This window comes from Cygnus olor, chromosome 1 (assembly GCF_009769625.2).
Source record: "Cygnus olor isolate bCygOlo1 chromosome 1, bCygOlo1.pri.v2, whole genome shotgun sequence".
In the NCBI taxonomy this organism is placed as follows: Eukaryota; Metazoa; Chordata; class Aves; order Anseriformes; family Anatidae; genus Cygnus; species Cygnus olor.
The window spans coordinates 27,849,707-27,875,915 of record NC_049169.1 but is presented as its reverse complement, the minus strand read 5'-3'; the positions used below and the strand labels follow the sequence as shown (position 1 = coordinate 27,875,915).

At 35.5% G+C, this 26,209-nt stretch overlaps 1 protein-coding gene across 1 annotated transcript in view; it reads left to right on the top strand.

Annotated features, from left to right (window-relative positions):
- MDFIC (MyoD family inhibitor domain containing) overlaps positions 1-26,209 on the top strand; it is a 48,190-nt gene that overhangs the window by 4,265 nt on the left and 17,716 nt on the right. The window contains exon 3 of the mRNA XM_040550405.1: positions 7,285-7,416. Coding sequence (XP_040406339.1) covers positions 7,285-7,416 — 132 coding nt within the window. The remainder of the gene's footprint in view (positions 1-7,284; positions 7,417-26,209) is intronic.

Genomic DNA, 26,209 nt, shown 5'->3' with positions numbered 1-26,209 from the left:
ACAGGGATGACAGAAGACTCACAGTGGGAATGTCTGGAAATTCTTGATGCAACAGCTATTACTATCACCATAATTGTTGCACTTTGCTAGCAGTGCCTCAGTGTTATGAGTAATGGATTTTTATTTTAACGGTTAACCAATACACTCAAATTGTTCGAACATACCAAATACTTGATCTATTTATGCTTCCGCTTTCAATCTGACGAGAGTTTAGTGTTAATTTGCTTTATAGTTTTCTGTCAGCACTAAATTGAACGTTACTGACTAAAATGCCTGAAACTTTTACAAGTCTCTAACTCTAGCTAGTCATAATAATAGACTTCTGCTTTCAGTTTCATGTGCATGCAGTTCCAGTAAAGTGATTCATGTCCACATGGGTGTGATAGACTTGTATTTCACAGAGGTGACTGTAAAGGTCTCGCATCAAATTTGAAATATTTTCGTTCCATCTCATAGGCTAGTTTTATATCATAATCATTCTTCTCAAACTTCATTCCAGACCTTCAGAAGTTAGATTTCTCTTTGCTTTAAACACTTGTTTATTTTATTGTATTTTTCCTAATAAGCAATTCCAGCAATTGAGTATGTCTATGGTAGTATTTTCATTTGGATCAGCAATGAAGTTTTGAAATGAACCTCCTGTTCACCCCTGCTTTATTTTACTTTCTGGAGTGTTTCTGGGGAGTGACCTGGACTGGATTCATTTTGAACAAAATAATCTGGAAGATGCACTGCAGGAATGTGCTGGATGCGCTCCAGCCAGAAAAGAGCCCTCAGTCTTTGAGACTGGAGAGTTAGTCCAAAGTAGCAAGTCCCTGGAACATGGATAATATCAAATAAGTGTCCTTAAAATCAACTCTTTCACTGTACAGGTCCACCTTTACTGTCTTGTGCTACTTGGTAATAAAGACAGCCACTGCACTCAGGATCACTCAGCATTTACCTGAAACTTAAGTTTTGTACATGTGAAACATCATCGGATGAGTTACATAAATTTGTAACCGACCACATGACAAGTAGTATGATTATTTATGAAAATACGTTTTCACTTATGGATTTTGAACTTTGTATTTTTAATAGTGCAGGGTATGCAGGGTATCTATTTGCATGTTCATATTTATTTTTAATTTATCATGACAGAAAATTGGCAAAGGCTGTCAAACTTGCAGTATATCCATAATTGTTCCATAGTTTGTACCTGGAAAATTCTGTGGAAGAGCTTTCCAAGTTCAGTTGAATTGCTTTAATTTTAAGAGATTGATTCTTCAATAGTATTTTTGGGGCCAATGGAAGTTGCAATGAGACATTTAAGTGAAAGTCACTGAAATGAAATAAAAGCAAATTAGTTACTTTAGTTTAAAAAAAAAAATCAAACATCTAAACGGAGGCATCCAACTCCATTGGAGGACTTTGAACTTGATAATTTGTGGATTATCAATATTAATGTTGCACTTAGATTGTAGAACCAGTCATTAATGAAATGAGATGATTTCAGGCAAATCATGAACTGGAATAGGCTTTCTGTTCCACGAATAGCACAGTTGAACCTGTTATGAGAAATGCATAAAAGTCTTAGGCAGCTCATGAAGTAACTAGTGGGGGTTATTGCTAATAGTTGCATTATGCAACCTGGTATTATCACTGTTCCATTGTATTACTGTTGTGAAAGGCAGGGAATAGTATCCTCAGTGGTTTCTTGCCAGCTAGGATATTAATGAACAGAGAAGTGTTAAAATACAGTGTTTGCTGTATGCTCTTCAATCTCTTTCAACTGCTGTAGGCTTGAGACAAAGAAATCTTTTGTTAATGTTCCTTCTGGAAACATTCTGAAACCTTTTTTTTTCCTCATAGACCTACCTTTCCTCTCTCTCTCTCTGTTTCTCAAAATAAATAAATAAATAAATCTCTCTTTGCTTTGAAAGACAAAATTCCATTTGGGGTGGCTTATGATCTTTGCACAATGTGTCTTTAAATCTACATCTGCTTGTTCAGAGATAACTAAGGCCTTTGGAGGATTAATGTTTACATCCCAGCAACTGTGTCAAATTTAGGTGCCCAAGTAAGCTTTGCCACATGCTTCCATCATTCCTCTGTCCTTAAACAGCGAAAGAGTTGAACTGTTCCTGTCTCTACATTTTTTGTGGTGGTCAGCTGTGCCAGTCCATTTTGCTGGTTTCTGTCTCCTTGATGAGAATGATGCGCTCAGGTTTCCGGAAGGCTTTCCCAGCAGCTGCTTTTGCTTTACTTACTACTTGGTGCTACACACCACATTATTGGTGAACAGAAAATGAATGTCATAGCAACAAAGCCTTTTACTGTTACAGTCATAGGATTTTTAACTCTTGTTACATCCACAGTGCCAATATGCAAACTCTGAATCTGTTTCTCAAGTCCAGTTTGTCATGTTGCTGGTCTAGCACTTTCATTGTTCAAATTTTTGGAAGAGATGGCTGAGTAAGTATATGGTGTTGTGTGTCATCTAATGAATAGAAATCAGCTGTCCTTGACAATATGAGGATGCCCAACCCACTTAATATATAGGTACTTGTTCTCATTTTTTTGCATGCTGACGGGTTGGATATTACATAGTTCTTGATGTAGTAACGTATGATTCCATGTTTGCTATCTTGGTCTTGCAGCAGCCATTGAGACCCGTTTCTTAGTAAACTCAAGAGACATAATGGGGTGTGTGGGGACAGCTAGAGTGTGAATGTACAAATGGACAAGCACTTGAAGAAGTGAAGACGGTTGTTTGTCAAGGACTTGAATTCTCTGAGATGTGTCCTCCAAATGCACATCCTTTACCTGTCCTTTTTATCTCTTCTCTCAGTTTTGCATATTAATTAAACCAAAACAGGAGTTAACAATATTGCAGTAGTTTTCAACTGTGAAAACAAGGATTTATTCTATGAAATATATGTACTACAGTTTAATTCCAAAAATAAATATAAAAATATTGTGGTATAATAATTTACTATAAAACTGATGTATATATCCTTTAATAATTCCAAATAACAAAAAAGTAGGAGTTCACTTTGTTCACTTATTTCACAAAATGGTCATTTTGAGATGTGAATAAAGTTTTTAACTTTACAGTTGTCTGTAATATAGATATGATCTAGGTTGTTAACCATCTCAATTCTATACTTTGCCTGCATGTTTTATCTCTTCCTTATTTAAACCTTAAATTTGTATTATTCTCTACGCAAGCAGAATTTGTGCCTGTGCTTACCTTCAGGATAAATCACAGTGTGATCTGTGTGAGTATCACTGCCACAGGGCTTTTGGCTAGAAGCTTATCAGCATAGGGACTACCATTCCTTTAGAAGAGCACATAACCATTCGGGTTGCTGATCTGGGCCTTGAACACATGAATAGTACCAAGTACACAAGTAAGAAGGCTACGTTGCTTTTGTGACCTGACCTGGAGTAACTTGCAATGGTTTTGAAGAGAGATTGGGTTTCTGCCTCAATACAGCCAGACTCAGAACATAATGATTCTTTTCCTTCCATTATTTGATCTGCTAGGCAGAGCATCTGGTTTTCTTCTTGGCTTTCAGTTTTGGAGGTTAGTCATTTGAGAGTGGAAGAGTGTACTAGAGGAAGCAGCAGCTAACATACCAAAGAAATATCACAAAAATTTCCTAAGGCTAAGCTTAATTAAAGCAGAGAATTGTTACTAATTTATTTGAAAACACAGTGGAAAAATGACATGCCTGGTTATGGCCAGATCCAGCCGTCAGTATTTGTAGTTGCTGTAGGTTTTATTAACCCTATTTGCCACAAGCATGGCACTTCAGAGAAGGTTAAGGTCTTTGTGTGGATTTTTATTGGTTTCATGAATGTATTACCTTTCGTAAAGTAAATTCATAACTATTTTTATGCACTAAAAATAATGGCATCAACAAAATACAGACTCGAGTGTCCTTGAGGCTGTTTTCATGTGTGATCAGTTCTTGGTATGTTGTCACCACACTTCTATAATAATAATAATAATAACAAAAGAGATCCTATGATCCCATCATAAGCTTTTTTTTTTTTTTTGTAGGGGAATGATTAAGAAATTTCTTTGTACTAAAACTTTGAGCTTATACACAGTCAAGAGAAATAACAAGTAATTAATCAGGACTCCAGTGTTTGTTTATTTTCAGTGCTCTGCTGTATCATTTTTTTTTAGTAGTGTGGCTATAAAAAAAATAAAATCTTAAATGTACATAACTGAACACTTTTTCTAAAGGCCCATTATGCTAAGTCTGGCTGGGATGGAGTTAGATTTCTTCATAGAAGCCTCTGTGGTGCTGTTTTTTGGATTTATCACTAAAACAACACTGATGACAAACCAGTTCAGCTATTGCTGAACAATGCTTACACAGCACGTCACAGTCCGCGCAGGGAGAAGGTTGGGGGTAGGCAAGAGGCTGGGAGGACACAGATAGGACACCTGAACTGAACTGACCAAAGGGTACTCCATTCCATGTGGCCTCATGCTTAGCAACAGAAACTGAGGGGAGGGTGTTTTTGGGGAGGTATCCATTACTTGGGGACTGGCTGGCCATCATTCTACTTGTGGGAGGTGGTAAGCGATGATTGCCTTTGCATCACTTATTTATTTCTGATTTTTTTTTCTTCTTCTGTTCTTCACATATTAAGTATGTTTTGACCCATGAGGTTCCTCGCTTTTGTTTTTTCAATTCTCTCTACCCCACTGGGGAGAGAAGGAGTGGCTGGGGAGAGAAGGTGCTTGCCTCTGGTCAGGATCAACCCACCACACAGCTATAGTAGCATCTGCTGGGAGAAAAATTTCTCTGGTGGGTGATTAAGAAGTGCAAAGCAAGATATCAAATACATGCTTAATGTCACTGCTGCAAGTTTCTGTTATGAACATTCTTGGGGAAGACTTTATATGAATGCAATAAATCAAAGAACAGCTACTCAATTCATGTAAATTCCTGCAAATTTCATATCAAAATTGGTATTCAATTGCAACACTGTTGTTGCTTCTTAATAGCACGTCTTACTTCTTTCTTGTTAACTGTTAATATCGTTTATATGGTTTTGACTGGATGTTTATTATATCCAGCTAGAACAATAAAAGTAAACATAAAAAATGCACATGCAAGCTGTAAAGAATATATACATATATATATATATACACCGAACAGAAAACAAGCAGAGGGATGAAAACTGAATTCCTATGGATAATGATGATTTCACTGCATTCAGCACTTCTTCAAATTTATTAGATAAAAATGTAACTTAGAGTGCCAAGGGCCCTTTAATATTAATACTAATCTTTCCTTACAGTTTATTTGTTGTTTACAACATCAAATAGTAGTGCTCTGCAAAGTTGTATCATATACAAGAAAATTGTATACAACAACTCTCCAGTTTTGTACTACACTGCAGGGTAGATATTATTGTAATCTTAGTGTTGTTACTGCAGTAAAGTAGTTTAAGAGCAAAATCTCTTAAAATAGCTCATTTGAGCTTAGTCTGTATGAAAAGCGGATTGTACAGTGCTTGCAGTTCTTTTACACTAGCTCTCTCCAGGATACTACTTATTTTCATTCAGCCTATTTCAGGGCACTTTTCAAAGACTTTTGAGACACATTTGAACCTAATGCCTAACTGCACAGACAAAATCATCATATTTCAATACAGTCGTATTTGTGTCTGATGGATATTTGGGATAAATAACTTGTGACTAAAGTCTGTCCGAGGGCTTGGAAAAACAAAAAATCCACCTGTATTTTGTTTGCTGTTTTTTGGTTTTGGACAGGATGAGAATCTAGGTGAGATTAAGTCATACAGGAAAAGATGCAAAATTCATTGAAGTCGATGGCTATCTTTCCGATCACTTAAGTAACTCTACATCAATCCCAGTGAAACTGTTCATCTCAGGATGAGCCTGAAGAAATATTGACAAGTTGTTGAGGAAATACTGATGTGAGGGAGTGCAGAGAGATAAGTACCATATAGGTAGCTGGGTCAGATGTTTCAGAGGTGGAAATTAATAGAAGGGGAGCAGCAGTGCTTGAAGGCACATGCTACTATACATACAATATGGCATATATTATTTTGAGTGATGTTCAATGGCTCAGTTTAATAGGGTGGATAACAAAGGCAGAAAGTTAGGATTTAAATTCAAACTGCTGTTGGTTACATAAAGAAACTAACCTTTAAAATGTCGCTGTAGCAGTAAGCAATTTTTCTGTGTCTCAGGACTGGAACCGATGCTTTACTAGAGGATATGAAATCACTACATTGTGATAAGTAGTTTATAAACATGTTATAGGTTGAAAAAAAAAAAAGAGAGAGCTAACAGACTTTTCAGCAGTTGTTCATTTACTTTAGTTTTACTGTAAATATTACATATTATAAATACTCTGAAAAAGTACTCCAAACTGAAAACATTTAGTGTTCTACACATCCCTCAAGTAAATGACTATGAATAATGAACAAAGTAATTTGGAAGTGTTTCCTTGAATGCCAGTAAAAATAAATAAATAAATAAACAGAACATTAACAACAGCGAAAATGAAGGCTGTCACCTACTTTGGTTTGAGAAAATACAGGTCTGCATGTGTTTACTGGAGAATTCATCAAAACAAGATCTGCTATCTTGTAAAATAAGGTTAAGAATCCCTCAAAAAACCTTACCATGGAAACTTCCCTGCAACTTGTATACACTTGGAGAGGGAAAATCATTTTTCCTTTCATCATAGGCTAAAAGTTGACTCCATGAATAGTTTTTAAAAGTGTAGTTGTTTAATGAAGACAAGAAAATTGTGCTATACTAAAATCTTTGTACTAATCAGTGTTGACGTTAGAACAATATTTGTCTTTAATCATATGTTGAATTGTAAATAATGGAAAACAGACTTCTGTGGAATTTCTGTGGCTTTTATATGCCAGAGGCACATGCTTACGGACAAAATATGTTTTATGTGTGACAAACTCAAATTTTTATCTGAAAATGTCATGGAAAATAACTAAACAAACAAATTCAATTGTAAGTTGTTCTTACAAAAGGTGCTGAGTATTACTTTGTATGACTAAAAGAACAATAACTAAAAGACTTTTTTAAAGAGAGAACAATTTCATCTACAAAGGAAAACAAACTGAAAATTGACTTTATTAGGAATTATTTCTAGGGACAATATATGAGATGCTAATAAAAGTTATATTTTATGTTCTCTAGTTTTTAACTTTCAAATATGAGATTTGCTCACGTAGAGTAAAAATACCAAAGAAACTAATACCCTCAAATTTCTTTTGACTTAGAAAAAACTGACCAACAAAATCCTGCGGCAGGAGATAAAGACATAAAACAGCCTTCCAGTAACCAAAGTATACAGCCAGAGATACAAGAGCAGTCTGTCTGGGGAAATCGCACTGATGGTGACCTCATCAGAAGTAAGTATTTCCAGAACAAATTGCTGCCATTTAGGCTTGCTTTAGTAGTGTAAGGGGATACTGCCTGTTGACTCCCTTAAATGTGTGTCAAATGCAATTGTGTTGCAACTATAATGCGTGTCTTGGAATTTATTTCCCGGAATGACTTCTGTCAGCATCTATAAATAACAATTTGAAATAAAGGTGTGATTTGAGCAGTGTGGTATATTGTAGACCTCTATGGTATCTACATTTTAACCCTTAATGTTATTTATTATTATTCATAATGCATTCATATCTGTGCATTTAGTAGGCACATGAGCTGCATTGTGCAACTGTGCACAATGTCATCACCTTACATTTCTCAGGTTATACGTTTCAGTGGTAAACTATGCTGTGGAAAGTTTCTACCAGATATGCTAAGGACAGTTCAGATTTAATTTTATACAGAGCTTTGAATCTGAAAGTAGTTAGTCCTCTCAAAAGTAGAAGAATGCTGTAAGACAAGGTTTTAGACCTAAAGTGCTATGGTGCTACGGACTTTTTTTTTTTTAAGTTGACTTTTACAAACCCATATTCCTAGTGTTATGTCTTAGATGCTTTAAAACTTAAAAAGGTGTGTAGGATTATTCCCAATTTTCTCACTTGAGGATCACATGCTGTCCAAAAGATCATCCAAAATATCATCCACAATTGAACTCTCCCGAGGCAAAAATATTTCTGTTAACTGCCAGAGCTAATGCTAATTTAAAATTCTGTGAATACTTAAACAGTAGATGTTCAAGGGAGGGGCAGCAGAAGAAACTCTTCCCTAATCATAGGATGCATTCAAAAAGCGAATAGATTCAATGCTGAGTTGTACTCCAGCTGTTAGGCTGGATATTCTTGATCAGGTTCTCCTGAACTTTCTGTAAAGATTTGCAAAGAAACTCAAATGTTAGTTAATCCTTTTTTTTTCTTTTTTTTTTTTTCCCCTAAATAATGAATATAAATAATGAATCCTGGTAAATACTTGCATCCTTAATGTAGTGAATAGTTTTCAAGATCCTTAATAGGAAAACTTGAATTTAGCATGTCAGATATTTATCTGAAAATTTAAAAATAATTCTTCATGGGCTATAAAGGAGAAGAATTGCCTTCCATGATTTGAGAGTCTTCTTTACCCCCAAAGATTATTACTTTAGACCTAGTGGACAAGCAATTGGTTTGTACTTCTGTTGAGGACGTGGGTATGGAGTCAGCTGCTTTTGGAGTCGTCTTGTTCTAATTCCCCCCTCCTAGAGGTTTCATTATTCCCAAACCTGTGGGAAACCAGATTTATTTGGTAGCAACGTAGTAGCATGTCTTAACTATGGAAGAAAGGGCCAAGGATGATTGGTGTTGTGGTTCCTCTAAGCTCTTTACTGCAAGAACATACTGTAGCCCTTGGGCTGGGGAAGTAGGAGAGGAAAAAGTAAATTTTTCAATATATGGCAGGAATTGCAGCAGATTTTGCAAGATCCCGATAGTGAAGGAAGTGTAAAGTGACTTGGCAGTTATGTGCAGTTATTATGTCTCTGTGACAGGAAGGTTCTCTGTCTATAAATTAAGAAAAGAAAAAGTAACAGGAAAAAGGGTAGAGATACGGTAAAATTCAGAGGTTGAATGTTAGGCCCTCCTGTGCATAAATGTGCTCTTCCTGGAGTCAGTAGTAGTTTACCTTTGTTGAAAGCAAGCTTAGCTAAAAGCTGGAAGTGTCTAAAACTCCTAGCGTTGATAATTTTGATAATTGAATTTTGTACGCTAGTGGCTTTATTATGATACAACTGAGTAGCTGTTATTATGCATTTCTTTCTCTGTTTCAAATTCATGATTTTTTGTTTAACCACCAAACAAAATGGCCGAACAAAACCTTTTTGCTTGCCCTTTTTTTTTTTATTATTATTTTTTTGGTATAGCTATGAGTAGAGAAGTCAAAATAGTCAAAATTAAAGAAGAGTGTTTGGCTCACTGACAAGTACCTCTTGTAGTATTCGTAAGTTCTACAAATTGATCTACATAGTTACTAAAATTTGAATAATAGAAGAAGTGGAACAAAGAAGTTTATCACAAATATTTTTTAGGCAGTTCATTTTAAATAACTGGTATTGTAGATCAGAATGACTGTGATTCAACCAAATCTATTACCCTGCTAGATTAAATTTTGTGGAATATTGCATATTGAAAGAAGCTTGAGGTTGGAAATAAATAATGTTTTGACTATTCAGAACTATTTTAAAACCGTTTCTTTAAATTGTTTTAGACAGGACACACTTTAGTTTTCTAAGTATTAACAACTATTCACCACTATCCTAGTGATCCAGTTTCTTTTTTTCCCATACAGATTGTTTTCCAGCCCCACAGCTGATACATAATCCATTTGTGTTAGTTAGTTTTCACTGTATAAATGTTTCCAGCATTTAATTTCCAAGGTTTTTCTTTTTTGCAGCTGTTTTACCCTGCTGTTATATGGAAGTAGATTAATCAGTCAGTTTTACTGGCACACCAACAACGAAGTCCAGTGTTAGAGACTCTGTAATGACTTCACTATGTATGATTTCTTATTTGCACTTATAAACTCATTTTACCAGGCAACATCAATAAACTAAAATGCTGCACCCATTTTCCACACTAAGACACTTCCATTTCACCTTTATCTTGCAGTCCCTTTCTCAAGCCACTTTTAAAACGCTTTCTAGATTATGAGATTTCCCCCAAGTTACCTATTCCCCAACCTCCTTTGGAGCACCCCTCTCCCTAGAATGAAAACTTTCATAATATCCTGGGTAAATGGCTAATCTTGGGAAAGAGTTAAGAATTTAATTAACCAAGGAATTAGTCAGTTTTGAAAAGAGCTTGTGAATTGTGATAGATGAATATTAACTTCCAGTGCAACCCTGGGCTTCAAAAGGCTACTGTATACTGACATGTAAACAAGGGAGAGCTAAATAAGAATGAAATGTTTATGTTGAGTTTCTGTATTGATTGTTAATGCTTTTCATAACTGTTACTGGAATACTGTGTTCTGTTGGAGAAGGGTCAGTGGAGAACCACAAATATCTCAGGAATGATTAGAGTAGTTGAAAACATGCCTTATTGTGGAAAAACTCCTGGAGTTCAATCTGTTCAGTGTTAGCAAGGAGTGTAAGGAATGGTTTGCTTAGTCCCTAAGAAGCATGATGCCACAAAGAAGAGAAATCTGAGTAGCACACAGAGGAAGAAATAGATCTAATGTCTGGAAGTTCAATTAAACTGGAAATAAGGTGTGTGTGTGTGTATATATATATATATATTTAATAAGAGTATTTGTGAACAGGTAGAGCTGCTAAATTATTTTTAGGTGCATTAATTTGATTTTACTCTTGAGAAGGTGACCATTGCTATCCAGATCCTTCAATTTTACAGTTGCAGTAAGGGAGAGTCTCCTTTCCATTGCAGTTCCCCAAACTGGAAAAATTTTGATTTTTAATCTGAGGTATTCTTAAAGGCAGTACTAAGATCTATTCCTTACCCTTCAGAGAAGCACACGTAGCTTGCATTTTATTTAAGGATATAGAGGTTCTGCTTTTAAAAAGAGTTTAGCATTAATAGCTCCATCTGCTTTTCCTTCTTCTTCAGCAATGCATTTTAAATATCTGCAAACACCTTCTGCTTATTTTCATTGTATGATCTGGTGGCCTTTAATGGAGACATTCTGCTTCTGGTATCACTTACTGTTGGCAAATGAGAAAAAGTGAATGTTAAACCATACAGCAGAATAATCTGTGGCCATAGGAATGCAGCCATCATAGTTTTTGCTGCTCTGCATTACCACAATGCCCTGCTTTGTTCTTTGGGAAAGCTTATCTTTTCCTTTATTAGAAAGTCAAACAAGCAACTCCCCCCGCCTCTCCCTCCCAACTCTAAAGTTGGATTTCAGAATATTTAGGCAAAAGTTCTACAGAGAGTACTAGGTAATTGTCAATATGCCCTGTTATGTGGGGGAAGGAATGTTTAGGAGGGAAGAAAATGCCAGTGCCAACGCTATTTGCTTGTGAGGATTTAATTTCCTTCCTGGTTCTCAAGATGGACCTTAGCTATGTGATATTTAAGAAAACAAAAAACATCTACCATAGATTCAAATTGTCATGAATAATTGATTAATAATAATCCAATTCTCAAGATTAAATACCTAAAATATGCCCATGTTTTACAGATAGAAAGGTCATTGCTATCCATCATTTCGTAGCTTCAATTGCCTCTTTCTCCTCCATGAAACAGCCTCCCAATAAAAGTGGGTCTTCAGAGAAAGAGATTCTTCGTTCAGCTCTGCGGGGATTAAACAATTTTGCATATTCTCATGCTTTTTGTTTTTTGTCATTAGAGCTGTTCTTTCTATATGATAATGTTCCAAAGTACCTTTTCTTGGATAATTTACAGTGCATAGTCATGTTACAGTTACTGTGATTTCAGACGACTGTGTTCATTCTGTCTAGAAAATAGTGCCAGTTTTTGAGATAACTTAAATGGTTCTTTTAAAAGTTAGAAAGCATGACACGTACAGTCATCTTCCAGTGTAACTGAGTGTGTGAATATAGAAATTTTGTAGAATAGATTAATGGAAATTATTCAGAATATCTTGCTGAGTCTGAAGGGTTTGCATAATGTTCCCAGTATATCCAGGTATTCATTCCATCTGGTTGTGAAAAACATGGGGGCCTATGGATGAACCAAACTTTAATCAGTTCAGTACTTAAACACTGAAATACAGGAATGAAGTATTTGATATTTAGATTCTTCTTTAAAAAAGACAAGTCTTTGAGAAATCTGGCCCATAGAAGGAATGGCGGTGTGAAGCACCTCCCTACAAGCTCCTTTCCCAGAGTGATGCTCTAATCCTTTCTCCAGCAGACAACTATCCTGTGTCACTTTTCTTTCTCCCCCCTGGCCTGGCAGATCTCTTACTATTTCTGTTCCAAAATTCCTCAGAAAATTCCGCTCACACATATGGATTATCCTGATGTGTTTTTTAACTTCTTCCCAACCTGTTGTAAGATGGCAAACAAAACATGCATTTTAGAAAAAAACAAAACCAAAACAAAACAACAACAAAAAAACTTTAAAAATAAGTAAGTAAAATGCTTTGCATCAACTGTTACCTTTAGTACACACAGAAGGTACAATGTGATTTCTTATAATAGTTTTCAGCCACAAAATAGTGAAATACAACTTTGATGATATAAACTGGAAGAAAGCTACCTACTAAGTTGTACAGCATATGTGGGGTACTCATGCCAGTCAAGATAAAGCATCTTATGAAGGTGCTAGTGAAAATTACACTCTTTAACAAACCTTTGGAATTTAGTTCACTTAGGGGCAGGCCATTTTGTCGTGCAGCAGAAGTAAGAGGGCCTGTGCAGGACACTTAGATTTGCTTTACTTTAAAGATGTAGCTGTTGTGGCTGAGTAGGAGAGTAAGTATTACTGTTCTTGCAATAGGCTGAGAAATACAAATAAGAAATTGTAAGCAACTAGTGTTAGAATACCAAGAGACCAACAATTTTCAGCATTCCAAATAAATCAGGGTTTGCAGATGGTGCACACACATGCAGCTGGATCTTATGATCAGTACTGTTCACTTGAGACTTGATGATTCAGCTGGTGTTCTTTAGATTTTCCTGAGACTTTTTTAATGGATAACGATGACATCCTCTTCCCTGTCTCTACCTGGACGTTTCTTGCTGAAGGTTTATCCATTTTCTTGCTGTTTTGATTTCCAGTAAGAATTTCTGGGATGATGTCTCAGCTGAGAAAATTTTGCTTCCAGGAAATTTCAGACCTCATTGTTGCACAACCATAGCATTTTTGTTTAATTTTCATTTAATTCTGTCCTGGTCAGAGAGTCGTTTTCACAGATAGCTGTATCTTCACAATTACAGTCTTCAGAATTTAAGACTGGGCCTTCAATGTTTTCTGAAGTCATCTACGGAATGACCTGAGTGTTGCTGATGCAGCTTTAGTAGTCCCTTACTTATAAATGAAAAAGGTGCTGTGGGATGCAAATGTTTTCTGTGTAGCTTCTGCCCAGCAACTCTAGGTTGAATGTTTTGAAACAAGGCAGTTAGAGATGAACTGTGATAAGTAAGGAATTTGTATACTCTGTGGTGACTCCATGTGGAGAAATAAACTTGCTTTTGTTGATCCATTTGCAGAACAGTAGTTAAACTTCAGTGAGCACTTTAAACTGTGCCAGATGACCGTGAGATAGATGCATTTATTCTGCATATCACTAGTAGCCAGAATTACCTGGAGCTTTTCATTTTCTGTTTTACCTTACTTCTGACTCTCAAAACATCATCTGAATATATGGTCTGAGGCTGGGAAGGCTTGGATGGCAGTAATCATCAGTACCAGACAAAGGTGAAATTCTTCAAGTAATGTAAAGATTACTGTGCTTGCTGTGTTTGAGCCTGCAGTAAATTGTATCTTAATTTCAGAATATTTTGCTTTGTTATATTGGTACTGTCTCAGAATTAATGTGCTGTTATGCCAGATGGGAAAGAATACATATTCTTTTCCTGATTAGTTCCTCATATAGGGAAGAAGTACAATATATTTGTAGTGGTTCCTTAAAGAGGAAGAGTAATAAAACTCTGAGTGGGTTCTGCATGAAATATTATACTACAAAAAGAATGAGTCAGTGTGGTTTCAGTCTGTTATTTTCAGTAATAACAGTGTTCAGCTAACCAGTTTTAGCAAAGAAAACACCAAATTACAAAGTACATGAAAGTATCGTCATACAAGTTGTACTTTTAGGAACCTGTTTGCTGGCAAAAAATAATATCTTGTATGTAAACCATGGCAAAAATTCTGTTAGTTTTTGTCTTTTTAATGTTTTCTTCCATTTTTGCTATCATTTGTGGAACACTTGATTTTATATAGCTTAAAAGTAGTAGTGCATATTGTGTGTACATCAAAATTCTGAAATTAATTCTTCAAAATTTAGAGCTCCAAACTAATTTTTAATCTTTTGAATTCTGCATTTACTGATATAAAAGGGAAAGATGAGGAGGGGCTTATGGCCACATCAGAAGGCCATAAGTAATTATGATTAAATATTTTTCTTCTTTATATCTATCCAGAGGAAAGAAAGGTCTGAATATTACTTATTCTGCATTCTGGTAATATCTGCAGTGCAAAAGTACCCACAAGTACCCTTTCCCTGAAGGTATTTTTCTAAAGGATAAGGAAAAACAAGGGCTTATGGCCTATTTGTGTGCTGTTGTGGTGGTGGTGGTTTTCTGTTTCCCCTGCCCTTTTATTTTTTAACAAAAAAGAAATCATAACCCAGACCCAAAGGATCTCTTTGAAAAACATTCAAATGTCAAACAGCTGTGGTCACTCAGTCTTTTTCTAATATCGGTTTTGTTAACTCATTATACTGGTGAGGTAGACTTCCAGAAATATTGAGGCTTGATTTAAGAGAATGATGAAATATTTGCCACCTGAACCTTAACAATTCTTAAATGAGATGTACAGTAGGAAATATGGTTTTGTATGGAGACAGCTCTTGAAATTTGTGATCATCGAATACCAAACAACAGCATTCTAACATAAGAGTTTTCAAATGTGAAGCTATTCGTCTGGGCCCATGAAAATGAGACACAAATTTTACTTTAAAACCTGCCTCCCTCAAATTCTGTGCAGAATTTTGGTTATCACATTTTTGCTTTAATCTAAAGCTATAAATATTATGACACTTGTTTAGAGATAATTGTAAGATTTAACAATGCTAATATTAATTAGAGCAGAATTTCAAATAAGAAACTATTTCCTGGTGCAGAGGTTCCTCAAGTTTAAGTGAATATTATTGATTTATGTTTCAGACTTATGGTTGTATAATGTTTGCATAAAATGTTATGAAGTTTGCTTTTGAGACAAGTCAAGTACAGCAAACTGTTAGGCAAACCTGTAAAATATGTGTCCTGTGAGTCAGTTTTGACCTTCAGGGCAAGTTTTTGCCCCAGGGAGACAGTACATGCTGTTTACTCATTCCTTAGCGGAGCAGGAGTAAGTCTGTCTTCAAGTCTGGGTAGCTACAAAATACATCTTCAAGAGTGAAATCTCTAAGCCAGTTAGATGGCATGTACCTTTTCCCATCTCCCCTCTTTATTAGGAGAGATGTTTATTTTAACTGCTATTCTGTAAGATGAAAGTTAAAATAAAATGCACATTTTAACAGAAAAGCAATGAAGGCATTTTATATTGACCAGAATTGACCATGGAGATCCGGAGATCAAGGAATGCCTTTTAGGTCTCTATAGATTAGTGAATAATACTTATTTTGTGTGAATTACAAAGTAAAGGAAAATGTTAAGTTTTGGTGAGAAGATTTGGGATCAGCCTGGCTGGGAATGTTTGTCTGAGTGATCAAATTGAGTTTTTCATAAGGGTGATATAAAAAAGTTTTTGGGTGGTAAGACAGGATACAGAGCTAAGTTTGTGTAATGCACATGTAGTTTTTATATATGCAATTTTATTGAATTATACCAGCTCATTTAACAATTTAGTATTTCCTAGCTATTTGCTTTGTAACTTTGACCTTATAAATATATATATTTTCCTACCTAAATATATATTATTTTTAGTATATGCTGACTTTTTAATGATAATAGTCACTACTGTATTTATATCGTTAAATCAAGTATAGAGAAATATTTTTATATGTTAATAGACCTTTCAATGGGACTATGTACTAATCACTCTAGAAAGTGTCTCTCAGTGTACCTTTGTGCATCTGAAGTAGTCAAAAATCTTCCCCATGTTTCGTAAGAGTTTTCATCATAGCTGTTTTGTAAACTGTTTTGTGCTGAATTAAGACTTGGAAACTTGAATCCAGTGTGAGCTTAATATTTACAACAAACAAGACACTGTTTAACTTTTAAAAGATATGGAAGGGAAAAAAGCAACACACAACACAGACTTAAAGGAGAAATCTTATTAGCAGTTACCTATTTTTTTCTCTCTTCTCCTGTTCCTTTCTTTTGACTGTTATTTCAGCTACTTTTGCATCCACATGATTTTCTGATTCCCATCTGTAGGGTAGTATTCTGCCTGAGGAATCTTTTCCCAATAATTTAATTGATAAATTCAATATCAATTTTAAATAAAACACAGTTTGTTTTGGACCATTTGCGTGTTACAAGGCATCTGCACCTACACCTTTTTGAGAAAAACAGTGTAATGGAGAAACCTCATTTGCTGTGTTATGCTCACTTCTTGAACAACAGCAAAAAACCTGGCAAAAACTTTCTATTGTTAACATGGCTGCATCCACACCAGGGATTCTGCTGAGATAGCTGGAATAGGGCAAGAACTTTAGCCCGCATTATCGGTATTTTGTCAGATACTAGTGGAACAAGTCCTCATGGAAAGGAAAGATGGCTTGTTTCTTTAGCCCTTGTACAGGCAAGGATCTATATTGCTCTCAAAACTTAAATGCAGAATTAAAAATCTACTTCTCAGTGACTATAAAGGAATGAGAATTCAAGGTTTTGGTCATAAAAACCCTTTCTTTAGAAATTATGGTATTTTTGGAAGAAAGTAAAGGATATGGATTCTTGATATAGTAGAAAGAGATGTGGAGGCTATCATGGTGGAGACAAAGTTGGAGGAGCATTGAAGGCTTGTTTGCATTCTGAATAAACTGTGCTCAGTGCCCTCTTTTCCATATTAATTTTATAAATTAAAAAGATAACAAAAAGACTGACCCATTCCTACTGTAGTTATTGTCTCTAGGGCATTTTTCTCTTTTATGTTTGCATCGCTTTCTCTAGCCCTCCACGCATTTTATTTTTATTTTTTTAACAATCCTTTTCCATGTTTCCCTAGTTCTTTCTCTATTACAATAACATGATGGTAAGCAATGTCAGGAGGGTTGTGGTTAGAGGGTGGCTGGAATTTTTTTTGAAGTGCTTCGGTATAAAGGCCTGTTCACTTCAACTTTAGGGTGTTAACATCAACATTTAACCTATTTCATAAGTAGCAATGAACCTTCTTATTAGAATCAGTGTTTTGACTGTTGAAGAGTGAACAGTAGATTAAAATTTATGAAAAGGTATGGTGCATTCAGGAAAAAGACCAGTTGTTAAATATAACAACAGGCTATGAAAATCTCAGCTTCTGGAGTCATGTTATTACATGAGATTTAAATTTTCATGAAATAAACAAATAAACCGAGCCATAGTCTTTGCAGTTTCTGACAAAAGCTGAAAGTTAAAGACTCAAAGTTAAGAATGCCAATAGCAAGGACATATTTAAAATGAAATGATTACTAGTTTTTGTGTAATTTAGGTTAGTAGTACTGCACTGAAAATAAAACCAAGAATTCTGTCTAAATAACAGGACACTAATTAAGTGTAAGGTGGTAGGGAGATGTTCCTATCGTGCGTTGTTAATTTCCTCAACCTAAGAATAGGCACAATAAAATGTAACTAGTTATGCTGAAGGCACAATAAAGAAAAGGGTGCTGGAATTAATTCCAAGTGGCAGAGCTGTGGCAACAGTGCAAATAAAATGGCAGATGGCACCGAACTTAAGTAGAGTGGGTAAGGATGTGTCAAAAACTCTGCAGTTGTGTCCTTTTGGCAGTTACTTGAATGGTTTCCTAAGAGCTTTCCTGCTAGGGGCCAAGAAATGCAAGAAGGGAGGCTGAGATGTTTCCTCAGTACGAAACAGCTGCACGGCACAAAGGAACAGAGGCTGCAGTTTGGTTTGCTGATCGCTAGCCTGCTTGAGCTGCTGTTGCTGATGATGACATGAATGCTTTTGTGGGGCTGAAGGCTTTTATAAGCAGCAAAGGAAGGTTGTTTGCATGTGATGTAGTTGCTGTCTTTGCTACGAGATGAGGGTTGCCTCTGTACTTGTGATCTTTGGGGACAAGAGAGGGTTCCTGCTTTAGCTGTGACTTACTAAAGCTCTTGAATTGTGAAAGGACAAAAAATATGAACACAGATGTAAATTGTTGTGCTTTTACTTAACATGCTGTTTCTTTCCTATGAAACCCTTCAGTTTATTTGCAAAACCTTATAACCAAGAGTTTTTTAAATGTAAAAGCAATTATTTTTCAGTATAGTGAGTAACATTGACATAGCACAGCTTTCACTGCTGTATCTGTACTCCGTTTAAAAAATAATAATTGTGATTAGTATACTGAAGATTTTTTTCCCCAAAAAATATAGGAAAATATGTCTTCTAAATAAGAGACAAAACAATTTTTTTTTTTTTGAAAAAGATCCTTGTTGCAAGAAACGTTCAAATTTAAATGCTATAGGAGTAGGTAAACAGTACGTAAACTAAATAAACTTCAGTGGGTCAAATTATGTAGTTTTATAAGTTGAAAGAAGAAGTATTATTAATGTTTTTAAAAGAGAATGAAAATTATTCCACATATATGCTGAATGGTTTTGAACACGTTGAAATAAGAAAACTCCCTTTCTGTATGTTAGAGATAAAAAGCAATATTCTACTGCTATCCAATCAATTTTGCAGTAGAAGGACTTGCAACTGCTACTGGCCTCTACTATATTGAAATGGTTTGAGCATAATAATTTCATGAAGATTTATATCTGTTTTCCTGAAAGGAGAGGAGAATCAGAATTTTAGAATGTGCAAGAAAAAAGTTGTATGGGTAATTTCATCCCATTAAGACAATTTACCTATTCCTTCAAATGATCTGTTACTTTCTCCTTTGCCCTAATGCGATTGTTTCTTATATTTTTTGTGCTTGTTTCTGCTGGTCACTGATATGACACTGTATTTTTCTAGCAGCACAGATTTGTAACTGTGTGGCTCAGATATCAGAATTTTCTTGTGCATTGTTTGAGCAGCTTATGCTTTGCTTCCTTTCAGGAAACTAAGCACACCATTTTTACAGGAAGTTCAGTCTTCACCAGACAGTCAGCAGTCTGACTCTTGCACTTCAGTAAGGGATGTGAGCATGAGCAGAAGGCAAAAATGCATGTAGCTTTTTTTTTTTCTCTCTTTTTCTTCTTGAATTCATATAATAGATATCATATATAAAAGCTTGGCCAGGATGAGTGAGTATTGTCCAGCTGAGTCAGAAAGAGAACTTCCTAGAATGTTTTGGTAGAATATAATTAATACGGAGTAAATAATAATAATAAAAACCACATTTTCCTTTGTGCTAAGTATTGGTGGCAATGATTACATGTTAAGCACATTCAGCTTTGAACTGATCACACAAATCTCTCAGATTATAAATTTTTACATTGCCTTTCCTGTCAGCATATGAAACTGCTGTTTTAGCTGTGTCGGTGTAAAATAAAGTCAGGTTGTCTGTGGGGCACAGGAGGGCTGCAGAGATGGAGGGCTGCCTCTACTCCATGGCCCTGCCAATCCCACCCACGGGCACAGCAGCCAGGTGGGATGGGTGAAGGGGTCCTGTGCCCATCTCCTAGGCCCTGCTCACTGAGAGGGAATGCCCATAGCCGGAGTCAGTAGCAGAAGAGACCCCTCTCAGTGTCTTTAATGTCTGTGTAGATACCTATTGCTTCTCTATCTACTCTCTTATTTATTTATTTATTTACTTATTTTGGTAGGTGGATACCTGCTGCACTCTGCTGTGTTTCTCCTTTTTTGTCCCACTGACAGTCATTGTATTAATCACCCACTCTGTAGGAATCTGCAGTAATGACAACCTAGGCATTGTTGTGGACCTGATGTCTAATCCCTGCTTTCTGACACAGAATTTCCATTTTCCATCATTCCACTGTTGCTGAATGTGGCTGACTTTTGGCCCGGGCTCCTCAAGCCTTTCTGACCTTGAGCAGAAGGGAAGCTGTTGCTTCAACTCTAGATTACTGTGCAAATACAACATGTTTATCTTCATTTAATTTAATTGCTTAACAATGAGTGGATTATCATTTAATTATTTCCTTACTTGTAAAATTTGTAGCAAATGCTTCAGCTGTAGTAGATTTTACTTATGATTTTTTTTCCTTCCCTATTGCTTTTCTGCGCTCGCAAACTGAAGTGTCTCAGCTCACTGTATATTTTTCCCTTCTCTATCTCCTTCCCCTCCAGTGCTGTCGTCTTGTGGGTGGTTGCTATCTACTCTTTTTTCTTTTGATGTTTTTGCCCTACTATTGTTTTAATAATGTAAAAACCCAAGTCTTAGCCTGTTCCTTGTGGTTAGTACCCATTTGCTTCTCCTATTCCATTTTCCTTGCAGCTGTGCTTTACCCTTTTCTTCCTTTGGTTTTCTGGTACTTGATAGCTGATGCCAAACCTAGCATCAACTCTGGATTGCTAGAAAGAATAGCAGAGAGAAAATGAATGCAGCAAAGGTTCAGAAACTCAGGTATCAATTTATGTATTTCTATTTTTGTACCAATTTTCTTTTTCTTTTTTCTCCCCACTGCCTTTTTACACGCTCCATTCTTTGTTGCTGTCCTGCTGTTTTTACTCCTATTTCTTTCTTTCTGCATGTTGTTGGTTTTGTTAATAGCAGCATTGTGCAATGCTTAGAATTATAGGGATGATGAAAGACAAAGCGATAAGAGCAGGGGGGCAGACTGATATCTGAGTTGGAGCACTTTGGAATCTTCAGAAATTCTGTCTGCAGAAATTCAGAAATGTGGAGGACTTGAAATCAAGGGAACAGTGAATGTTAAGGGAATAAATTTCAAGCATTTGCCTTTATGCCCTTTTTAAAAACAAACAAAACAAACAAAAAAAGTACAGCCAGTTTCTGTATGTATTTGTTTGAGTTTTAAAGAATACTGAAATCTCATCATCCTATAACCCTGTATATAGGATCAGTAGTGAATAAATCTGACCTTTGGCTGTTTTCTCACTCAAAGGTGAGTGCTGAATGGGCTAGGCTGAGAAGCCAGGACTGCTATTTGCCTCACCATTTCATGGTTTCTGCTACAGTGCAACAGTGACTAGCCCATGGTTGTTGGGCTTTTGAGGAAGGGAGCAGAAGATGGTGGAGCCAAGAGGACCTGTTTGTGCACTTGCACAGGTTGTGGTTGTTAATGACACTGAGGTTATCTCTCCTAGCCGGTATATCCTGTTGTGTCGCTTATGAGGCAATACCCAGCAAGAGATATCCTGTTATTTGTAGCTTCTCTTTGAAGTTTATTTGATTTGGGAACAAGTAACACAATGGTGAGAGGCATCGAAAATCTTCCAAATGATTGATTTAATGTATTAGTTTCATGGGACTCCAGTGTGTCTTTATGCAGTGGTATAACCATATGTTGTAATATGTACTGATTGCATAAGTGCTGTAATTGTCATGCCAACAGCTTGGATTACTTTTTTGCATGTACTGGTTAATTACCCTTCCTTTTAAAATTAGAGCTTCAGAAGCAAGCCATGCTGTTCCTCAGTGAGATGGGATTGTGTTGTTTTTGTACCCCTTTGTATCTTTTACAGTTCTGGGGACTATTTCCACATCTATTAAATGACCGATTATTAATGGTCTAGGAATAGATCACTTTCACCACTTCAGAAATTAACAAGCCTAATTCTCTGATTCTTAATTTGTGCATTATTTTGTTTTCATATCCAATATCTACAAATCACTGTGCATTAAAAAGCAAAATTTAACAACGAGAACTACAAAAAAAAAAAGATCACAATTTCTCTTAATAAGTATGCTATGTGGAAAACATACGAAGAAATAACTAAGCATTTCACCTTAAATACAAAAAAAATCACCTTCAGAAGTCATTGATTAATGTGTAAATGACCAACAATATGCACGTGGAATTCTGGAATGTTGATCATAAATTAATCTGGCATTACACGTCTGTGCAATGACAGTTGCTACTGTAAGTATTTCTACAGTTGTTTGTTCTCAAGAAGTGAAAAACTGTATTCTGTGTTAAGAACTGTATTCCACTTTATGTAGATGTAGATTATCAACCACCACGTTATGTGAATCATTTTTATTTCTAACTATGTTGTGTTCTAGAAAGAATTTACATATCATTTGCAAAGTTTATCATAGATGCCAATATTTTCAGTCTCACAAAACTACTGCTAATGATGGCAAGATTTGTGTATGATAAAGAAGGAGAATTTTCTAATGGTAATTAGAAGACAAAAAGATATTTGTATTTTGAGATAACTGTTAAAAGACAGGTAACTGAAAAGAGTTAAGGCCTCACTCAATCCAGCAATGATAAAAAATTTGCTGTTGCTGTTATTTAAAAAAAAGAAAAGAAAAAAGAAAAACCAAAAACACTTCAGGGAAGAGGATTTGTAAATACAGAAATTCACTCCACATGTTCAGTGGGAATGCCTATCAACTTTGTAAACCTCTGGCTACCAGCCTTTTTCATGCTTCCCTGTGTTAAATGCTGCTTTTGGGGTATGTCAAAGACATCTTTAAACAATTTCTGCAACCCTTCAAACAATGTGTAAGGTCCCGCAGAGCTTCCAGAGGAAAGCACTGCAGGTGTCTTTGCACAGATTTAAGAGTACACTTGGCACCTTCTTGTGCACTTGTGTCGCCTTCTCAACCCATAAACACACATGCACACGTATTTGCCATTCTTGTCAGCCCTTCATGGACTGAGAGCTGACAAGCTAAAATGTCTTTTCCCTTTGTCCCCCTACAGCCCTGTTGCTGTTATACCTGGTGCTCTCTGGATGTGTTCTCAGACATATTTTAACAAAGTGTTCTCAGTGTGGGTCTTGTAAAACTCAGCAATTTTACTACAGTATTTTCTTTACAAAGAACATCCTGTTTCATAATAATTTATTGTATTCATTTGAAGATGTCCCCATGTCTTACAAGAAGCAATTCTTAAAAGGTAGTTGATGCTGTTAGTTGGAACTTTGTTTTCCTTGTAAAGTCAGCATGGTATAAAAAATTCAGTGTAAAAAATTGATTTTAAAAGGTAGATTGTACCTTGATGGTACCTTGTTATTTAGTTAATGTATGCTTTCTATGATATGGAAGCTGCAGTATATGCTATTTATGTCCTAGAAAATATTCAAAAATAATTGCTGACAAAAGCCACTTCACAGGTTGACTCAGAAGTACATCTTGTAATCTGATTGTTAATATTCTGGATAGCTAGGCAGAGGAAACTATTGATGTAGTTTGAAGGTCTGCATAGAGACTAGTCAGGATTTTAGTTAAAATGTGATGAGGAAGAGAGATTGAGATATTTGAGTTCTTCCAGCTTCACTGAAATTTTATGCTTATTGAGCATATAAATGCATACAATTTGTAATATTTTTGAAAAGGTAAGATTTTTTGCTAGTCAGTTTGAACTGTTGCCTTTTATATCTTAGGAATTTATGTCTTTTCCAGAAGCAATGTGGAATCACCTTAATTTTACTCTAGAATACAAGTAGCTCCTAGTTTTACTATAAAATCCATGACTATCTGTCATTTGCTTTATTTTCCCCCTCAAGCCTGGGTTTGTGTTATGAAGAAGTACTGATAAGAAACAGAGGCCTGATTCTTACCTTCCTTGTATGTGGTCTCTTCAGCGTGATCCATGCAGAGCGAGTAGAAGCAGCTACCGCTGAGATCAAACAATTTCCCAAGCTCAAATTAGCATGTAGATCTTGGCTTTCAACATTAATGGACCAAAGCAGGACCTCTATATTTCCTAAAAAAAAAAGTTCATCCACTTATTGTTTTTGCAACTTTTTTGGGAGGCAGAGAATTGTCAAGCATATTCTGAACTGAAATACTATTCTGTATTTTCTCAATATGTGAAAATGTCAAAGGTTATATTTTTTTACACCCACCAGTTTTGCATTTTTATTCCACCCTAGTCCACCTGCAAAAATATTGTTTCTATGGCCTGATCTGATGTCATGAACTAATGTGTCATAAACTAAGAAAAACAGTGCTCTTACCTCTCCAGGTATGTAGTCAGATGATCCAGGCTATAAGTGGAAAGGTTTTATTTATTTATTTATTTATTCGCCCCCCCCAGCCATCGGTGATGTTGGCCAGACTATCAAACTCCATAGGCATCTGTATCAGGTGCCTTGGAATTGCTTTTGATGTGATTAGGGTACTAATTAGCTGTCTCAATTTTTCTCTCCCTCCTGATGTTTTCTTTTGATTCACTTTGACTCTGAGGAGCCTGTATTCTGTGTTGTTTGTTTTTGTGTTGTATTTTAGATCCCTAATGATAGCTTAAACTGTCCTCTTTTTGTTGAGTATTTCCCTGTGTTTACATACATTTTTCTGTTAAATGCATACATCAGGACTTTTCTCATAAGAATAGCTGTTATTTTCTAGAGGTGTAAACCGTGTATTGTCAGTGTGTATATATATGTGCTTTGGATTTTACAGTCCAAATGAGAATGTGCATAGTTACTTCATCCAAAACTATCAAAATCATAGCAAGTGCTTAGTACTTTAATATTTATTCACCAGATAGTAACATTACAATTAAATTATTATGTAAAGCCAGTTAAATAACAGCAGAAGTTATTGTATTAAGGCCCACTTTGCAAGGAAACCAATGACAAGGAAGCAGTGAAACACGCTAATAGATTATATGCTATAGCAATATATTGCCTTTTTATTGCTTTTCCACAGGCAGCAGATTCATGTATAGTTATTACTAGCTACATTATCTGCTAGTTTTCTATCAAAAAAGATTCAATCTATTGAATCATTAATCCAATATTTATCATTCTTATTGAAAATCCACTAGTGTTAGTACTGTATAAAATATTGACTTAAATGTACTGGTTTTGCTAAAGATTAAAAACATATTAACCTAAAAAGCACAGTATTTCTTAGGACATTTGAAACTATTCATTCTGGATGTTTAAACTGACAATATTTCTGTGTTGTGTGAGGAATGATTTTTTATTTCTTTAAAAATCTTTGACATACAGTAAGTGACCAATGCCATACTGATTTGAAGATGCTGAATGTTCATACAACTCATATTTGAAATTTTGATGTGTATTGCATTAGTTACTGAATATCAAGAATAAAATTTTTGCTCATACATAGAGTGCAAAATGGGATCTTTTGTAGCAGCACACGGCCTGTTTAGAATGATATAACAGGCGCTGAATGTTCACATATCAAACAAAATGCCATCTTTCTGTAGAAAAGAGGTGTCAAAAAGTTTCTTTGTACCTTTAACGCATGTGATTATGTAGTACAAAATGCAGAGTTTGTAAAATTTCTTGAATATACAGGCAAAAAATGAATAATTCAAAACAACTCATAAGTTCTACATTCTATTGTATCTTTTATAACGCAGGCAGAAGATAGCATTGTGTTCCCAGTAGAGCTGAATTTGCACAAGTTACACCTCTGAAAATGCCAGATGGTCTATGGTCTACTTTTGAGAGCTGTCACATATGTAAAGATTTGAAAAAAGAAAGACAGCTGAATGAGAGCAGTGGATCATTAAAGAGAGAGTGAGAGTCCCTGGGTATCACTATGTTTTAAGAAGCATTGTGTCGTTCCCCATATTACACTTCTTTTTTTTTTTTTTTTTTTTTTTTTTTTTTAAGATATACACAACCTTTAAAAAATAAGGTAAAAATATTTCTGTTTTAAACTGAGTGGTTGTAGCTTAATCTTGGAACTGTCAATTGCTTTTGTTCTTTATGCTAGAATGCGGTCATATGGTTCCTAATTGGTTTCAAGTGTGTTTTAACCATAAGATTCAAGTCTCCCTAGTGCAAAATTATCAATAAAGTTAAAATAAATTTAAATTGAGATAACTAATCCATTTGGGGTTTTATTCCATTTTGATTTGACCTGCGTATCACATGTGAATACTGT